Source organism: Protomyctophum parallelum (assembly GCF_964188405.1).
Source record: "Protomyctophum parallelum genome assembly, chromosome: 20".
NCBI classification, from domain to species: domain Eukaryota; kingdom Metazoa; phylum Chordata; class Actinopteri; order Myctophiformes; family Myctophidae; genus Protomyctophum; species Protomyctophum parallelum.
In genome coordinates this window covers 12,116,775-12,136,122 of record NC_139718.1, presented here as the reverse complement: position 1 = coordinate 12,136,122, position 19,348 = coordinate 12,116,775, and the positions used below count along the sequence as shown (strand labels likewise).

General features: G+C 42.1%; 1 protein-coding gene across 1 annotated transcript in view; it reads right to left on the bottom strand.

Moving 5' to 3' along the window:
- eml5 (EMAP like 5) overlaps nt 1-19,348 on the bottom strand; it is a 62,575-nt gene that overhangs the window by 1,232 nt on the left and 41,995 nt on the right. The window contains exons 18-41 of the mRNA XM_083791321.1: nt 19,155-19,348; nt 18,835-18,946; nt 18,220-18,347; nt 17,033-17,174; nt 16,773-16,925; nt 13,579-13,710; nt 13,330-13,418; nt 12,700-12,876; nt 11,931-12,132; nt 11,324-11,450; nt 8,945-9,023; nt 7,839-7,968; nt 7,355-7,453; nt 6,746-6,766; nt 4,998-5,171; nt 3,550-3,758; nt 2,910-3,067; nt 2,665-2,779; nt 2,350-2,538; nt 2,083-2,255; nt 1,825-1,987; nt 1,599-1,702; nt 1,359-1,512; nt 447-547 (exon numbers count right to left, since the gene is read on the bottom strand). Of these exons, the coding sequence (XP_083647447.1) occupies nt 447-547; nt 1,359-1,512; nt 1,599-1,702; nt 1,825-1,987; nt 2,083-2,255; nt 2,350-2,538; nt 2,665-2,779; nt 2,910-3,067; nt 3,550-3,758; nt 4,998-5,171; nt 6,746-6,766; nt 7,355-7,453; nt 7,839-7,968; nt 8,945-9,023; nt 11,324-11,450; nt 11,931-12,132; nt 12,700-12,876; nt 13,330-13,418; nt 13,579-13,710; nt 16,773-16,925; nt 17,033-17,174; nt 18,220-18,347; nt 18,835-18,946; nt 19,155-19,348 (3,325 nt within the window). The remainder of the gene's footprint in view (nt 1-446; nt 548-1,358; nt 1,513-1,598; nt 1,703-1,824; nt 1,988-2,082; nt 2,256-2,349; nt 2,539-2,664; nt 2,780-2,909; nt 3,068-3,549; nt 3,759-4,997; nt 5,172-6,745; nt 6,767-7,354; nt 7,454-7,838; nt 7,969-8,944; nt 9,024-11,323; nt 11,451-11,930; nt 12,133-12,699; nt 12,877-13,329; nt 13,419-13,578; nt 13,711-16,772; nt 16,926-17,032; nt 17,175-18,219; nt 18,348-18,834; nt 18,947-19,154) is intronic.

Here is a 19,348-nt window from a genome sequence, read left to right as displayed (position 1 = left end):
GCATGGAGAGTTAAGGACACATGTATTATTAACATTTGACAGATCATGTTATCTATCCATCTATCACAGTATCTCTCAATATCACTCCTCTCCCCACCCTCCCCTCCCGCACTCTCTCACTCTCTCAATTAAATTGCACTATAGTCATAAACAACACAATTCATAATTATAAGTATAAAATACAAATTTCATGACTGGTTTTCCATGTCTGCTTTTAGCTTGATTTCCATGACCAAAAGATTAACCTTTCTCAGGGGATTACCACTGAAAAATAGTAGACTGTATAACACTGGATGTGAAGCAGTGCAGAAAAACCTTTCCAAATCTACAAAATTAAGATTAACCTTTCCAAGACCTAGATATTGCATTTTCAAATGCAATATTTAGGTATTCTTTCAAACTTTTCAATCATTTTTAAATTACTGTAATAACCGTGATAATCATACCTTCTGTCGTCTCCACCAGCACTAATGACAAAGCGATCTCCATTTGTGAAGCGTATATTATTCAAGTGAGCTGAGTGACCCAGAAAACGCTTGTGTTTGGCCTACAAGGGATAAAATATCAAAGTGTCATCAATGTGACCTGTTTCAAACTAAATTATAAACAAAACATGTATGTATCAAGTCAGTGGCACTGTAAATAGATTATTGAGGACATCACAGTATATTATCACATAGCCAGCCTTTATGGGTGAGGAGAAGGGTGACAGAATTGTACTGATTGATCAGCTGCTACTGTATAACTTCACTAGGAGTTATAAGACTGATCAACACAGCTGAAGTGCCCACACTGAACTGGCTGTTACATCTGGCCCCCCCATTGACTTCACATCTGTATGCTGTTGGTGTTCTGGGCCCTTCAGCGCCACCTGGGGGCTCCAGAGCACTCCACAGCACCTGTCTCCCAGGCCAGTTACAACCTCCCCACCTGACAACCTTCTCTTCTCCTCTCCAGTGTTTCCGGGACCCGAGCTCTGTTGAGCAGCCTACGGATCCCTGCACTCTTTTCACCCCCTGTGTTTGTGAATAAAAACCAGCCCGGGTGAGCTTAACTCTGCTTTGCCTCTCCTTGCTGTGCTTTTGGGTCACACCACACTCGAGTCATAACACTGGCACTGCTATGAAATCTTGTATCAAACCTCTGGTACAGTGTATTCATAAATCATTGGCACAGGATATGCCTGCCCTTGGTTGGATCAGTTTGTCTAATGTTGAATGTGGCATAGTCATTTAGACCTTAGATTTGATCACATGTACAATTCTTAAGATAAAATAATACTGTTCTTACTAATACTGTAATACTGTATCCATCAATGGAATCAGTAGCAAAGGAAATGGTATTATAATAATACTTACAAACTTCTCTGGGCATGGGAAGTCAAACAGCTTTACCATTCCAAAGTCATCCCCTGTGACAATGTTGAGGCCTGAGTGAGACACGCAGGAGCATGTGACGTCCGCTTTGTCTGTGTTTCGGGACCAGACCCCTATAACCTCGTCCCCAAGGACACTGAACAGACACAACATCGTTAAGCAGGACCTATCAATGGAGTGCACAATATTGTTGTTGTGTTTACTTCAACACAGCATTCTCACCTTGTCCATGTGGCCCAGGTAATCCTATCAATATGGGTCTGCTCTGTCACCTGCTTCCCAGAAGGTACCTCGTAAACTAGCCGTTTATAAGCGCCTGTCGATATCTGTTCAGGACATTAGGAAGCTGTAAGTCACACAAGCTGAAACACAGTGCCGCCCAGACCAAGGCCTGATCTCCCAAATTGAGAAGTGATTATTATCTCTCCGGCGTGTACCGTTACTGTACCTGGACGTGGGTGCTGTCAGCAGAGAAGTCCATTTGCATAACAAAGCTGGGGATATCCCTGCAGCAGTTGATACGGTTGAGCTGTGGTCCAAGCGTCAGATCATAGAAGTCAACTGCACTCTCTGTAGAACCTACAGCCAGGTACCGTGAATCTGGACTGAATCTGTATGTAAAAAAAGAAAAGGCAATTTTCAAAGACTTGCTCTGTGGAGGGTGCAGAACAAACTTTCCTCAACAGGATTACATTAAGTCTCTGACCTGATATCCTGGATGGGGGAGCGGCGGTCTCTCTTTTTACCCCAGATTTTGAGCGAGGCCACCAGAAGGATAATGAACTCTCCATTCTTCATGCCGATGGCCACCATGTCCCCCTCAGGGCTGTAGTTGACGGCACGCGCTGGATGGCCCAGGTTCACCTTATTGAGCATTTTCTGTACTTCCACAAGGCGAGAACGTTGTGTAATTGAGTTGTGCAGGTACAGTAGTAGGTCAGGACATCAATATTACAAAATAGCTTGTGCTGACCTTTTCTGGGATGTCCCAGAGACGCACAGTGCCGTCCTCTGCAGCAGACAGGAACACATCTCTGGAGGGATGGGCGCATACGCCCCAGATAGGCCCATCCATGTGTCCATTCACCAGAATGTTGCATGCTGCATTCTTCTCCCCAACCTCAATAATCTCTGCGTTCCTGGTCCCCACTAAGATCTTACCCTGGATCAGTGAGAGAAACATGAACTCTAATAATGAACATTGATGAGTGAAGATGTAGCATTATATAAGTGTAATAACATTTGCAGCTACAGTAGGCGCATATCTGTGTAGTGTACTGTAGTGTACCTTTCCCCTGCACACAGAGCGAACACAGTCAATGATCTGTCCAGTCTCTAATCGAAAGGCCCTGCATCGCTTCAACTCCTGATCCCAGAGCTTCAGAGCCCCTCCCTCCTTAGACCTGCAGTATGGATCAATAAACACCAAAACCACATTATCTTACATTATATTACTTTAATAATTATGATTATACACCAAGACATGCAGAACATAATTCAATTGGATTCAATAGAAAACAGAGCAGTACTCACGGCCTCTCCTTGCCCCCCGTGACAATGAGGCCATCTCTCAGTGTGGTGTACATGGTGAATACAGGCCCTGTGTGAGCCTTGGCCACTATTCTGACTAGAATGTGTTCCTTCCACACACACACATCTCCACTAATGGTACCTGTAAACGTCAAGTTATTCTGAAAAGAAAACAAAGCTGCACTAATCTAGTGGCCTAATAGAGCAGCAGAGCAAGCACATTCACATTTGCATTTCATAGAACAACATGATACTGTAAATGTATTACGGTAATATGTAAGATTATAAGGCATTATAAAGGTAATTTGGTATTAATCACATAATAGTAAAATATCATAATAATGTGTTTTTCTTTAACCCATTCTGGACAGGAACAACCTTTTGGTGTTTTAAGCATTATGTTATACTTTAGCTATTGAAAAATAGCAGATCTACAAGCTCATCAGCTACGAGCTTGTCGATCGGCTATTCTTTTTTCTTTTTCAACGTCAGGCCTAAATGGGTTAAACAAATATACGCTAAGAATGCCATAAACAGGAATTACAAGGGGCATAGTTCATATGTTTCTAGTATTATTAATGCATCTTATAAAGCATTGCACATCAGATTTCAGGTTTTTAATTATATTTTTAAATGGACTTACAGCTCCAAATGCTACAGAGAGCATTGTCTGCATGCGGGCATCCTCGATGGTACTGAGCACACCTTTCTTGCCGAGCAACGCCCGACCAGCCAACGTCCAGAAGCGCACGTGTTTGATCCCCACAGACACAAAATGTGTGTCCGAGTCTGGCCGAAACTCAGCCACAAAGATCCGTTGAGTGTGACCCCTCCGACTGGCCACTTTGGCACCTTGATTGACAAAAGAGAATAAACATAATATCACATAATGTATTTATGAGTCTCTGAGTCAGTTGGACCATTTAAGTATAATATATTTTACTTGTTTAAGTGTTCCACTTGATGACTTTTTTAGCTTTTGTTTAGATTTAGTTTAAACATTTGTAATCTCACTATCGTAGCACCATTGAAAAAGAGGCTTCAGCCCTCAATGTATCTTTTGAGAGTTCAATAAAATTATGTGCTGTGATATGAGTTTGCTGCTGGCCGGTATTGGTTTTTAAACTACTAGACAAGAGCCCGTTGGGTGCCAGCCTACTCGCGAATGATGCAAATAGGGAATGCATGCCAAACCCTGTTATGTAATACCCATTACCCGTTGTCAGAGTACTCATTGTAACCGTCTGTCTGTCTGTGTCCCTTTTGTGCCCATATGGAAAAGTCATTGTATAGTTGAAAACATCTGTGGAGAATGTGTAGATAACATCTGAAGAGTGCAAACTGACTGTGAAAATTGGACTGACTAAGTAATCAAATGGCAGGTGTGGGGAATTTGACAGATATGGGGAATTTGCCAAATTACAATTCAAGCTTAGGCTGAGGTTGCCATGGCGGGCAAACGCCTATCCAACCAACCCGACACCGTGCTCTGCACTCCCTCAGGTCGCCTGCGACACGTGTGCCGAATTTGAAGTCGTTCGGTCGAACGGTTCTCGTTACGTGAGAACGTTTTTTTTAGTTTGATGCGTGAATTACAGATGTATGTACGTACAGAGTGCATATATTGTAAGATGTATCAGGTCACGTGTTTGAGTGCAACTGTAAACAATTAATGAGGCCAGCTTACACACAACAAATACAGAATGAGCTACAGAGAACTGTTACACATATTAATGCTGTACTATCTGTTCATGTCACCATGAAATAAAACCATACATTTGATCACACTGTTAACTGTGTGCAGGAGTTTTAAGGATCGAACGGAGAGAAATAGTTTAATTCTTACACAGAATCTTAAATAACCAGTCACCAGATTACAAACAGTGAGTTATCCGAGATATATACAGGATTTGACCAAAGGGGTCAGAGTGCAAGGTTAGTCATTAAACCAAGGGGTTAGGGAACGTCAGTCAGGGTATTGATCTATGGACACTTTTGCAGAACTAATTAACCAGAGCACCACAATTCATCTTGTGAAAGTGAAGGACAAGACAACACGTTCACAGTCCATTTGAGCAGACCTGTCCTTACCTTCCTGCCACTTCCAGATGGTGAGTGTGTGTTCTGGGTCCAGGCCAATGGACAGCAGGAGTTTTCCCGTGGCACTGAAACTGACGGCGCACACCCCACTGGAGTGAGAACAGCGCAGCACCGACAACGTCTGTTTACTCATGGCATCCCACACATGAATGGAAGGAGACGTAGCTGAGAGAGAAAGGACAGAAGGAAACTTGAACTGCTCGCTTGCCAACATCAATTCATTTTCAAGTGACACCGTCATACTTAGTATAAACTATAAAGTGTAAATTACACTTTATGGTGAAGTACTAAGTAGTCATCCTGTAGTATGAATGTGATTTAACTTTGATTACATTTTATAGTGGTCATTAGATTAACAGTAAAAATCAGTGACAGTCTTTAAATCACGTTAAGGTGTTTTTACAACATGGCTCAGCAGGAGGCTAGCCGTTTATAAGAGGGTTGGTGTTGGTCTGTGTGTGTCCGTATGGCAGATCTGCTGTATGTGTTGGTCTGTGTGTATGTGTTGGTCTGTGTGTGTCCGTATGGCAGATCTGCTGTATGTGTTGGTCTGTGTGTATGTGTTGGTCTGTGTGTGTCCGTATGGCAGATCTGCTGTATGTGTTGGTCTGTGTGTATGTGTTGGTCTGTGTGTGTCCGTATGGCAGATCTGCTGTATGTGTTGGTCTGTGTGTATGTGTTGGTCTGTGTGTGTCCGTATGGCAGATCTGCTGTATGTGTTGGTCTGTGTGTATGTGTTGGTCTGTGTGTATGTGTTGGTCTGTGTGTGTCCGTATGGCAGATCTGCTGTATGTGTTCTGGAGGTGTTGGTCTGTGTGTGTCCGTATGGCAGATCTGCTGTATGTGTTCTGGAGGTGTTGGTCTGTGTGTGTCCGTATGGCAGATCTGCTGTATGTGTTCTGGAGCAAATTTTGCATACCACTGATCTAACACGAAATGACCACTAGGTGACAGTGTTTCAAAAGTATCTTTTAAGTCCAAACTCATTTATATTATGCTCTCCATAAGCCCATTTCTACAAAATTCTAAGTATTCTTGAGCAGTGTGTGTGTGTGTGTGTGTGTGTGTGTGTGTGTGTGCGTGTGCGTGAGTAGGACCTTTGACCCCTGTCTGAATAGGACCTATTGATCAACAACTGTGCTTGGCTCCAAGGCACTCCAAAGCACCACACACACTATAACACAGTATTATAACACAGTCACTATGTAACTATAACACACTGTAACTATAACAATAAAAGTACAGTTCCACCGCTCAGTTCGCACTGGTGCGATTCTTTTGTATCTTTCTTCCAATTGCTACTTAATATCTGAGACTCCTGAGGTTTTAATTTTTTCCTTGCAATTGTGGGAAATAATTCTGAATGCTTAAATTAAATATTGTATGAAGTCAGAATTGCGAGAGAAAAAATGTACCTGTATAATTCTATTCTGTGGAAGAAATGAATACCACAGGGAGCTACTGGGACGACATATTAGTTAACTCCACCATGAGATATCATCAGATAAATATCCACAAATGAACACACTTATTTGGATTTTGAGACTTGAGATATTAGCAGACCTCTGTCATTTATATCATAGAACAACATGTGACACCCTTTGGTAAAAAGCACTTGAAATAATGATGAGGGAACCTCTGCAAAGTCACTTATGTGTTTCAGGACTACAAACTGTAGTACACTAGTCATTGTTAAAATACTTTGGTAAATAAACAATGCATTTCAGAAAATTCCTTACCTGACATATCACCACTATCACCTGAAAAAAACAAAATAGGAAAAATGATGGAAGGAAGACATACAGTATATATGCTGCTATTATTTATTGTAGAGTACAGTGACTCACAACAGTAAGCTCACAACGCGTCACGATGCAATGCGTTGTGAGCTTATAGATTTTTGTGACATTATCAAGTGACACTATTGTGCGACACTGCTGGACAACAAGGTATAATAAAATCAATTAGATTTGTGTTGTTGTAGATCTGTACAAAACGTAACAAATAAACGCGATTCTCGATCATTAGTTTTATCAAAAAAGCAATCAATAGAATAATCACTAAGAAAGTAATTGACAATAGCAGCCCTTTCAGAGCTTTTAGAAAGTGCCCGTGTATAACAAACACTGCAGCGTGAATGCTAATTCCTCCATAATTCAACCGCATATAGATGGCGATTATGCAGGTTAGTTGCTTTGGAACACAGATCAAATCAGAGTGGGGGTTGGTGGTCGGATTCACTGACATGTACAGTAATCCCTCTTGAACACAGTGTACAACACAACATGCAGTATAGGGAAGAAAAATAATGGCTTGTGACACGTGAGGTCAACTCCTCACAGACATACCTACTTGGCCAGTCGCCACCACGTTGGGGAATTTGGGGTGTTGATTGATTGTTAGGCACAGAATGTCATCGCTATGTTCTACATAGAAACTTTGGCAGGCTGTAAGAACAAGATAAGACAGGAGCGCACGCACGCACGCACCACACACACACACACACACACACACACACACACACACACACACACACACACACACACAACATTTGTTAATAATATAAAACAAAATATCTTTAACCCAATTTTATACATTGTTCGGAAATAGCATCTACACACTGAGAGCTTGTAGATTTGCTATTTTCAAAAATCTTGAGGAAAAAACAAACAAAATCCTGAAACCTTTGGAATATGTTTGTATGGAGGTCCCTGCGGCACAACATATTCTCAGATGGGGGACGGCAGTCCGTGGCTAAATAACTATCAATTTGAGGGCCTTTGACATGAAAAAGTAGGGGTAGCACTGCTCTTAGTGCTCTATGTCACTCACATGTGGTTAAGTTGAGGACGATTCCCACAGAGGCTGTATGGTAGATGATATCTGCCCCCTCGTTCAGGTAGTGGACGTTATTGCGGCAGTCGTTGCCACGGTAACCGAACACCAAATCCAGCACCAGATCCTGTGGGAGGTGTAGGGGGGGGAGCAGCATAAAGTCAAGGAAAGGTCGACTCCATGACAACAGGGATGCTTTTAGCTAAATGCCAAACGTTCGTTATTCAATTACGGCATCGTCAGAGAGTCCCCGAGGAGGTGGTCTGGAGAGTGTATGGGAACACACCGTCTTCGGATAAAATTATTACATTTGCAACGTACACTAAGTATACACCATGTCTGGAATTGTGACCCCCCCCCCCACACACACACACACACACACACACACACACACACACACACCTCCTCTCTCCTACTGATGGCCTCACTGCCACCAGAACAGTACAGAAATGAACAAACAGACGTCAGATGTGTAATGTTCCACTATATGATTGTATAAATACTACTGCCGTCTGTGTGAGTGAGTACATGATGTATACTCAATACAACAAAGTGCAATAATTTATTTACATAATTATAAGTGCTTTGTGGAATATATATGTGCAATAATCAATATTGATTTATTTATCTACCAATACTGCTACAGCAGTATCTGTAGTCTGTAGATTGTATTGTATATTCCATATGTATATACACACACAGTACATAATCATTTAGCTTATCTTTGTATTTTGAATAAATAGTAAATAATTGAAAATAATATATCTATATATTTGCTTGTAATGCACCACAAATTACCTGGCAATAAAAACAATTCGGCTTCTGATTAATTATTATCAGTTTTTTTGTTTTGTTTATTCTTTTAATTTCTTGAAGAAGATCTGTAAGGATCAAATGTTGTTTCCCCAATACATTTGTGAACAAGGAGCTGTATTCCGGTGTGCAGACTTTTTTTTAAATAATTTGGCCTACACCTGGACATTTCAACTGGATGTGTCTTATAATGCATGTCATTTCTCGCACCAAAAATAGCAGATCTACAATCTCACAACGTGATACTGATACAGGTATCTGATCTGAGAAAAGGTCTAGATCTATCTCACCTCGATTGGCCTCTTCTTCTTTCCAACATTGTTGGTCTGTAGTTTTTCTGGTTGTGGTAAGGCTCTACTGACAGGAGGCCTGCAACAGACAGTAGAACTCAAATACACACCAAAACCCAACGCACACAAATACACACCAAAAAGTGACTGTGTATTGTAGAGTAGTTAAAATGTATTATTGGATTATTAACCATTGTGCGTGCAGTACAGTGGTCAAGATGGAAGATACGTTTATTGTGGATGAATGAAGACATACTGTACAAATATACTAGGGCTTTAAAGAGGCCAGGCAAATGTGTAGGTCTGATATTTTTGAAAAATCGTGAAAATATTTATTTCAGAAAACTGGAGGATTTAGAAGATCTTTTTTTAAATTTCGAGGTCAGGCCTAAATGGGTTAAACGAGCAGTAACCGGAGGACAACTAATGATGGGAAGAATATGTGTGTAAACTGTTACAGCCTTTTAAGTAAGAGTACATCTATTCAGGGTTTCTGAATTAAATCAAGAGACAGTATGTAGATTAGGACAGTGGTTCTCAAACACTTTCTAAAGATATTTCAAATATTTCAAATATATAAAATGTAAAACTCCCACAAGGACCCCGGGATCCCAAGAACCCCACTTTGAGAACCACTGGATTAGGACACACCCAAAACTCACAACACACAAGCTTACCTGGACCCTCTTAACCAACGACAGCAGTAACAAAGAAATAGCAGGTATTAGCATTTAACCACATGAACTTTAGGGCCCTATTCTAGTCATAGGTGAACATTCGATGAAAATAGGCAAACGTTTGGTGAAAACAGAAGATCTACAAGCTCACAGTACTTTGTGATCTACAAGCGCAGAGCTTGTAGATCGGCTCATTTTCAGCAAAGAGATTTGGTGTAGAGCAGTGGTTCTCAAACGTTTTCATTTCAAGGACTCCGATAAGTCTGAGAGTGTACAAATGGAACCAAATGGACCGTTATGGGTCCGTTTGTACAATCTCAGAGTTACAGACCCGTATGGGGTTTGGAAACCCCCTCAAGGAACCCTGAGGTTCCCTGTACCCCACTTTGAGAACCACTGGTGTCGAGGGAAAAAGAAGGGAGCCCAGTAAGGACCCCGGTCAACAAGGTATATGAGGCTTTTAAAGGTCTCTGGCCGGGCCCACCAACACAGTGTAACACAACACACAAGCCACTGAGAACATACAATATATCAGTCAGCTCCACGGTGTAACCATAACAACCACTGGCCATCTCTATGACAACCACTGCCCTGTTGGTGTGTGGATGCTCTCACCACAGTCCAAAGCCAATCAATAACGGCCAAAGCACAGAGCGTCTGTCACTGATCACCCCCCCGTAACTCAGAATAACAGAAAACATCCACCCTGGGAAAAGCTAATGTTAGCTGGGAATTATGCTCCTTCAAGACCTTGCAGTACATGGCAAATGAATACTTGTTGCACTAATGCAGAATTTGTCATTGTTATTATGATATAATTATGTGTAATTATGTAATTACAAATGATGTGCTGTATCAGCCTCAATCTGCTATTTGGGTATTTCTAAAGCCTAATTTATACACTACAGTACGACGGAGTCACTGTATATTTAACTAAATATGCTGTTATCATTGTCAAATCACAACACAGAGCCATGGATTTTCATATTTTTAAATATCTAACTCAGTATCTGACATATTGAGTCAGTTACTAACGCACTGTCAAACCTATCTTCAATCTGAACTATTAATCATAGAAGGATGAGAGCGATTTAATTTAAAGGTTTGTCTCAACCATTTCAAATCTTGTGTTATAGATGACACTTCTAGGTTGCCCATGTTTACATCATGTTTACATTTTCACCTGGCTGGTGAGGTAAGGCGAGGGAAGGAAATCTGATTTGTATAGCAACAACAAGGCAATGCTTCACACAAAACAAATAAATAGCATATTTATTAATATGTGAGATGCCATAGGTTAATTTGCCTCATTTGCCATGACTTTGACCCACACCCTGTGCTTTCATCATTTGTGCTCAATAAGGAGATGTAAACATAGGATCTTACCTGACCACCCCCTGCCTTCAAGTTGTGTTAAAGAAGAGAGCAGGACAGTGACAGATGAACAGCCATTAAAGAGAGAAGAAGAGTTGAAAATACCAAATTATTTCCAAGAGACAGGGAAAGAATTGGAAGTATAAATGCAGAAAATATAAAAGATCTGTTGACTGAGGCAGTGGTTTTGTGTCATTTTGATGCAGAAGCCATGTACAGTATACAGTACATGGAAACCGATACATGACACCCCAAATTCATGGAGTTCTATGATTGTGTATGAGGTACCCACTGGTCTAGGCCTTAGAATGATTCCATTACCGGTTACCTTTCATCCACAGAGGGCTCCTTCAGCTGTAGGTGGGGTTTGACTCCTGTCATGGGTCGTGCATTGGTGGATAAGGCCTTGATGGTGTAATTGATCTCATTCTCTCTCGTCACATCACTGTCATAACCTGATGAATGATGGGAGAAATGGGAGATGGGAGGGAAAATCTTTCAGAGGAGGTTTGTGTGTGTATATGTGTGTGCGCCTATATTGGTCTGGGCACACTGACAGGTGAGAAACACCCTCGACCGCAAGTGATAAAACACACTTGACCGAAACAGAGAAACACACCCGCAAGTGAGTTCTTTCAATATGGATTCACCTGTCATGCCATCCAGATCACATTGGTGGAACTACAGGTATGGGAAGAGGTGCATATTTTCCTTTTCCCATTGCAGACTACCTAAGTGACCTTTTCTAGGGGGTCATGAGACTTATTGGCCAATATTCTTTAGGGGTCATCAGCCATAAAGATTGAGAATCACTCAGTTAAAACTAAACGGAACAATCGCTAACCTAACGCCTGGAATTTCTGTTCATGCAATTCATTTTGGGTATGATACTGCCAGTTCAGGAGCGGCTACCATAAGAAGAAGAACCATCTTACCACCATCATCCTCACTCTCAATGTCAGACTCTTCACTGTCACACTGTCGAATCTCCCGGTGGCCCTCTGGTTCATGGGCCCAAATCATGAGGCAGGTATCGCCCCCACCTGCCGTCACCAAGAGGCTATCATCGTGGGTCCATCGCACATTGGTGACATGCGTGCTGTGGGCCACGTATCGTTTGAACTTTGCATATTTTCCCTGGAGGTAAAGAAAAATGTTTATTTACTATAACATGTGTGAGATTGGCATCAAGTTGTGACATAACAGCATTAACATAACATTAGCATAAATCTTAAAACACTCTTGCCTTGAGCCATGAGATAAATCTGATGAGAATCTCCATCAGACAGTAAAACACTGATAACCACGCAGGGTACAAGCAGTCCATTTCTTTCTTGTTTTTTTCTCCCAATTTAGTTTAGCCAATTCTGCCCCATATTTATGTACTAACTAGTTAGTTAGTCCCACTGCTAACCTATACTGTTTGGTCTTGGGGAGGGTGTATACAGACAACCATGTGTTTCACCAGTTGCACATACTGCGTGCAGAGGAAGCCTCCTCAGCTCCACTCCCTGCTGAACAGAACAGGCACCCTGACCAATCTGTAGGAGTTACTAGTGCAGAGACAGAGAATCCCCTCCCCAATCAGCTTCCCCACCTGTGAACACAGCCAACTGTGTTCATTGGAATGTCCATGCAGCCAAATCCCGGCCCTAATCTCCACAGTTCCAACCGGAAGCTCCAAGTATAGTCAAGTTGTCTTACCTTGACAGGGTATCTGAAAAGCTTGACATATCCCAGGTCATCTCCCGTTGCTAAGACCTTTCTGTCATTGCTAAGGCAAGCGGCAGCAACTTCAGTGACCTCGCTGACCACAGGCCAGACGCCCTCAACAGACGGTCCCAGGACACAGGTCCATGTGTACCAGTCTATCTTTTCCACCTGAACAGGATGTAAGAAGGGCGAAGGGAGAGGGAGAGAAAACGATGGAGAAATGACAAAGAGGTCGAGTACATCGTGTCAGGAGGTGGAGGGGAGTGGTGAGCCAAGTAGGACTAAAGGAACACCAGTGGTTCCACTGAGACATGACCCAGGCCAGCACCAATCCTTAAAGGCATCTATCATGTCTAAACCTTGTTTCCCTTAATGCTCCCCTGCACCACTTGCTTCACATGGTGTCTGAATGTCACACCAAAAAAAAACCCTAAACAGTATCCCAATTCCACTACCATAATTAGAACAATACTGGTGAAAACTGGGCCGTGTTAATGCTTCAGTGCCCTTCACTGAGTTCCCCCCCCCACACACACACACACACTGTGGGGTAAATGTAGGCCAACAGTGGCAGAACCATGGCACAGCAAAGACTGATACACTGCTGCTGCTGCCGCTTACCTCTGTTGCCGGGATGGTCTGCCTCTTGCCGCGAGGAGCTTCAAAGAAGAACTGCTCTTTAGCACCAGTGTTGACCTGCAATAGTTTTCCTGTGAAGTAGAGCGGAACCCGGTGTGTGCAATTACAATTCATAAATCACCCACTCTAAAACGAGTTGCACAGTAACATGTCACAGTGTACTTTCCTGACACAAAAGGTACATGAATGAGCACTGAGCAGCATGGTAATAGTATTAGTGAGCCTGCTTACCTCTCTTGTCCCAGTCCAGGTGGGTAATATAGTTAAGGGATCCCTTGCACACCCCAACTCTTTTGCTGCTCATCACATTGTAAATGTCCACAAAGCTGTCGGCTGAGGCTACGGCCAGGTACTTCCCTGCCCCTGGGTAAACACAATAGAACGTGTTTAACGAGCCATGACGTTGTCTGGTGGCAATAACACAATATATTATTTATGGCATGGCTCCTATGGGGTGAGACATCTAGAAAAGGGTCTGTCTGTGTGTCCAGGGTTAATTTTGCAAACCACTGGGTCGATCAACACCAAATGTCTTGCATACTGTACATCAAATTGAATAGTCTCTGGTACTTATGAGTCATGTTACATTAAACTTACCACTCCACATTAAAACAGTGGGACAGATTCTGCCTCGTGTTCAGAGTGAGATCAGCTTTTTATGAAATCTACCTCGTCAAAAGATATGGTCTAAAATAGTTACATTTGAATGTTTACTGTCACTAATGCATATTCTTCTGTCCAGATGGCATTGGGAGCATGACCTCAGAATATCTAAAGGCTTCTCAGTGGTTGTCTTGGTGGTTGTCTTTGAGCTCATCTACGTCTACTAAGATTTGGGATTATACAATACAAGATTATGAATAGAGCTGATATTACCCCAGTTAGATTATTCAACATGGACGGAAAACACCAAGATCTATGTTGGCACAATTGTGGCAATCTAGGTTGTCCAGTTGTTCAAATCAAATCAAATCAAACTTTATTTCTAGAGCACATTTACAAAGACCAGAAGGTCAACCAAAGTGCTGTACTGTACATGCACGATCATGAGGTAAACATACAATCAACACAAGTAGCATAGCAAAACAAAATCCAAGCAACACAAACAGTACACAGGTTAATTAGGTCAAACATTGAAAGCCAACAAGCACAGGTTTCGATTCACACTTCACTTATGAGAGATGTTATGCACTACTTACAATTGGAAAAGATTAAGTTTGAATTGAGAGGGAGTGAAGATAGATTTTACCAGACATGGCAACCCTTCATTGAATATTTCAATAGGTGCACGCTAACCCCTCCTACACAATAGATAGCACAATAGAAAATTGGATGTCTGTAAATCACTTAATTTACAACAACATGTTGGGAAAGTTTGAGAGCAAGAGTGTCTGTCCTGTTGTCTGTTTTGTTTGTCTGTTCACACTTGTCATTGTTTAACTGTTTTTTGTTTTTTCATGTTTATCACATTTATATGTCTTTTTTATTATGTATTGTATGTGGAACATTTACATTGCCTGTTATTTCTTTCATTTTATTTAACAGAACTACTCAGTATCTCTGTCGATAATATTCTGATGTTGTCATACAAAAAATGCCTAATAAAAACAGTATTTAAAAAAAAAAAAACATTGAAAGCCAGGGAGAAGAAATGGGTTTTGAGTAAAGATTTAAAGGCCTCTAAGGAGTGAGCAGACTTAATATGAAGGGGCAGACAGTTCCAGAGTTTGGGGCCGGCCACTGAAAAGGCACGGTCACCTCTGTTGTTAAATCACTCTGATTAGAAGTAATATCAGTCTTTAATGTCCAATAGCATGCCTGCTGTGTCAAAAATTGGATGATATCGTTGGAGTTACTCTTAACTAGCTCCGGACATTGTTTATCTACCAAAAGTAAAATCCTGTAAAAATGGAAAGGAATAGACCACCCTGTTCCTACAGGGAATCTTGGCTGGAAGAGCACCTGAACCGGATGAACATGGAATGGGCAGCCTGTCTGTTAAAATACTTTGATAATGGTCTGGATGGCAATTGGGAGTTCTGCAAATAAAACCAACAATACCTCGTTGTTCTGTGTCTCAGCGCTAGAAAACCTCTGCTAGCCTACGTAACAAGCTGCATTTTAAGTAGGTTGCCAGACCCTTTCCTGTGATTTTAAGAGTGATCTCTTGAGAACACATCGGAAAGTAATTTTCACAACAGAACAACTGAATTCAGGTCAATAACTAGCAAATTTGCCCTAGTTATCCTAAAGGAAAAAAAATCAATAAAGATTCATAAACCTTTAGTGTGGACTTTCCTAAACCATATCGTGTGGGTGGATCCATGGGTGTAGGCTTGAGAAACAGGATCTCTTGCATTGTAGATTAAGGTTAAGTGTCCCGGATAAAGAGTTTCTTCCTCTCACTTTGTCCGAGCTCACCATTTCCCCTTCCTCTCCAGCTGTCTGGCCTCATTACAGAGTTAACCACAGAATATTCCCCTGGTCCAGGTGAGAGTGTGCCTCCCTGGAACCAAGGGTCAGACAACTGCTCCCCCCATGACAGTACTATTAGGCTACTACTATCTTTGCTATTAATGACAGTCTCTATTCACATAAGCTATAGAACTGTTATGTTAGAACAAATAGCGTGTTATAGAATACAATAATGTAAAGACTAAAATGCAAGGAAGATCAGCATTAAGTGAACTTCAGTCTAAAATGTTAATTATACAAATGCAGATAACAATTAATTGCACTCATTTATTATTTATTTATTTATTTATTTGGAACAGAGAGAGGAGGAGAGGAGAGGAGAGGAGAGGAGAGGAGAGTCAGGTAGTAGGCACCAAGGTCTCTCTTCCTCATGAACAGACAATGCTCTACTTTCAACTTATAATTCATTTCATAGTTTGTTACACTGCAATATCGTGTAGCCTACTGCTAAGTTTAAGTTTATGCACGTACGCACACCGTAACAGATGAATGGGCACCAGGGTGTACTGTACATTGAGACAATGGCCTAAATAAATCAGAAACTGAAAGTAAGAAGTGCTGCTCATTATATTATTTGTGTGCAGGATCATACACTAAGCGTTGCCGTGGGGCATCCGATTTGGCTGAGTATACAACATTTTTGGTGCATACAGTGTGATCTTTGTCACTGCATGGCTCCTCAATGGCAGGTGAGCCAGTAGGGTACAACAGCAGAGGAAACACACAAATGTGTGAGGAGGAATTCACTGGCAACTAAAACAACTAAATTGGGAGAAAATAAAGGGTTAAAATATTTGACTACTCTAAAAATAAAGAAATAAAAATAAAAACAACCACCTACATAAGACTTTGGTTTTGGTTTGAGCTCCTCTGCACAGCGGCATGGATATGAGGAGGGTTTTCCCTTGGGGGAGACAAAGGTTGGGGGACAGGGGAGTTGAGTCACAGACCTGGCGAGAATCTGATATCCGAAATGATGTCCTTGCGGTGGTGGAAGGACACCAGGTCCTCCAGGGTGTCAGCGTTCACAATGAGGAAGCTACCATCGTTCAGGCCCACCGCCAGGGCCTTGCCGTCAGGGGAGAAACAGCAGCAACGTCCCCCTGCAGAGGAAAAGACGTCTGTTCACACGGGGCCGCGTGGACCTCGTAATGTTGTGTACCACTGTGAAACAGGAGGAGAGACGGTGGTGTCTGGACGGGTGACTCACCTTTCCTGAGCTTTCGTACTGCCAGCATGCAGTGGCTGGAGGACAGGTCCCATATGCGCAGGGTTTTGTCATCGCTCACAGTGGCACAGAGGGGGAGGTGGGGGTGTGTGGCCAGGCCCCATACTTCACCCTCCATGTGACCCTGCAGCCAAACGCACGCACGCACACAGACACAGACACACACAGACACACGCTGCTCATTAATCTCAAGGCATCGCATCATGACAGATTGGGAACTATTGGGAACTATTTTTATCCAAAGTGGCATGCCCAAAATAGGGAAGACAGGTTGAAAGCGACGAAAGATTTCTTTCAGATTGTCTCAATGCACTTTCACCTTATAAAGGTCACACAGTGGTATTCCGTTATGAAACAGGCTAAAAGAATTGGATTGTCTCAAAGGTTACATTGCTTTCAGGTTCCTGCATGAAGCTTCATTTCAGACAATGCCTGGGCTTATAATATGTTTATTACATATACCAGTATTCCTGTCTGACTATCCTTATTCATTGAGGCTCAGGATTTCAGATGGTAAGGAGACACCACCAGAAGACACCATCGTCCATCGATGAATGAAATAATTAATCAAAAATGTATTTCACCCATAGGAATTTTCAATTTACCTATATGCATTAAAGCCTTTCAAATGGACAATCAATAACATTAGCACTACAGTAGCTGTCTAATTTCAGGGGAGCCTGGCAGAACCAAGGGACCACTTAACTAAATGAATGGTCTAAGATTCTGCAGCAGTAATCCATCAGTCTTTACAGCCATGGCGTCTGTGATTCTGCGGCGCTACGTAAGCCAAAGATCAACAGTTTTGTAATGACATTACGAGGAAGAGGACAGTTCCAGGCACTGACAGTCAGTGCATCTGCACATCTTCAATCCAAAATATCCTGGAATAACCTTATTCTTGTCTTTGCGGGCTCACACCCATTCAGGCTGCAAAACTCTGGTTGTAGATCAATTATTGTTGTTATTTGTCATACCATTATGTACGTATATGGGGCATAAGCCTTTAAGTGGTTAAGAAAATGTATGTACCTGCTCTGTTTTCCCCCACGACACCCTTCCCACCTTGACTGAGTTAGGGTGGCACAGCTTGGATTTGTTGTACCGTATTCGGGTTGTTCTCATGTTGTTTTCATACTAAAAGGTCAATCCATCCGTGGTTCACTCACCTGGACCAGCAGAGTGATGGGACCGCTCTTGTCCACTTCCAGGATCTCTCCATTCTTGGTCCCCACTAAGATATGGCCGTGGCCCAGAGATATGGCACGTATGGAGGGATTGTCCTCCAATAGCAGTCCTACGGAGACGGTGAATCGTATAGTGATGTCAGACAGTATCGCTCAAAACAGGATATAAGAGGTAATCTTCATTACAGCTAAAAGCACTGAATGTTTTTAATAGGGTTTCCATTTTACTGCATCTCTGCTGGAGCTAGGGGACCAATCTACTGTATTGTCACTGTCGAACCTTGTATATCCAAAAACTGCTACAGAAAATGGGGAAATTTATTATTGTGTTCCAATGGATTCAAGTATTTATGTATTTATTATTTTTAATTGGTTAAATATATTTTTTAATGTTTTTCAAACTTTTAAAAAAATAGTTAAAATAGCTGATCTACAAACTCACGTGTTGTGACATGCTGTGAGCTTGTAGATCAGATTTAGCTATACGACAAAGAAAAATAGGGCATTCATTTATGAAAATATGGAGATACGAGGTTTCTGTCCTATTAAATCTAGGACAGTGGCGGTAGCTAGAGCGAGAGAAGTGTAACCTTTCACCTTTGGACCCTGGAGCCAGGACTGATCTCTTGATGGCATAGGTCTTCAGGCATCTCTCAAAGGTGTCATCCCACAGTGCAACAATACCATCCTTCCCTCCAGTCACAAAGCCCTGCAGAGTAACTCATTATTACCATGACACACTTAAAGCTGTGAATAATCCCCGCTGATTGCACCTGTCATCTGACAAAGCACAATTTAATCCTACAGTCACTACTGTAAACAACAACCGCGGCAACAAAAACAGCAGCAGCAACAGAGCAATAATGGGCGAGTTCCAACATTTTCCAGCGTGCTGCTAACCCTTTCCGCCACAGTACCTTTTCGAGAGCGTGCACGCTGAACACGGGGCCATCATGCGCTTTGACCGTCTTCATTAGGAACATGTCCCTCCAGATACAAATGTCTCCCGTGCATGTGCCCGAAAACACCATCTCCTCCGTCCAGCCGTACACAGCACACATCATAGTCTCTGTCTTTCCCATGTACCCCTTACGGCCAATAAGGCCGCCGC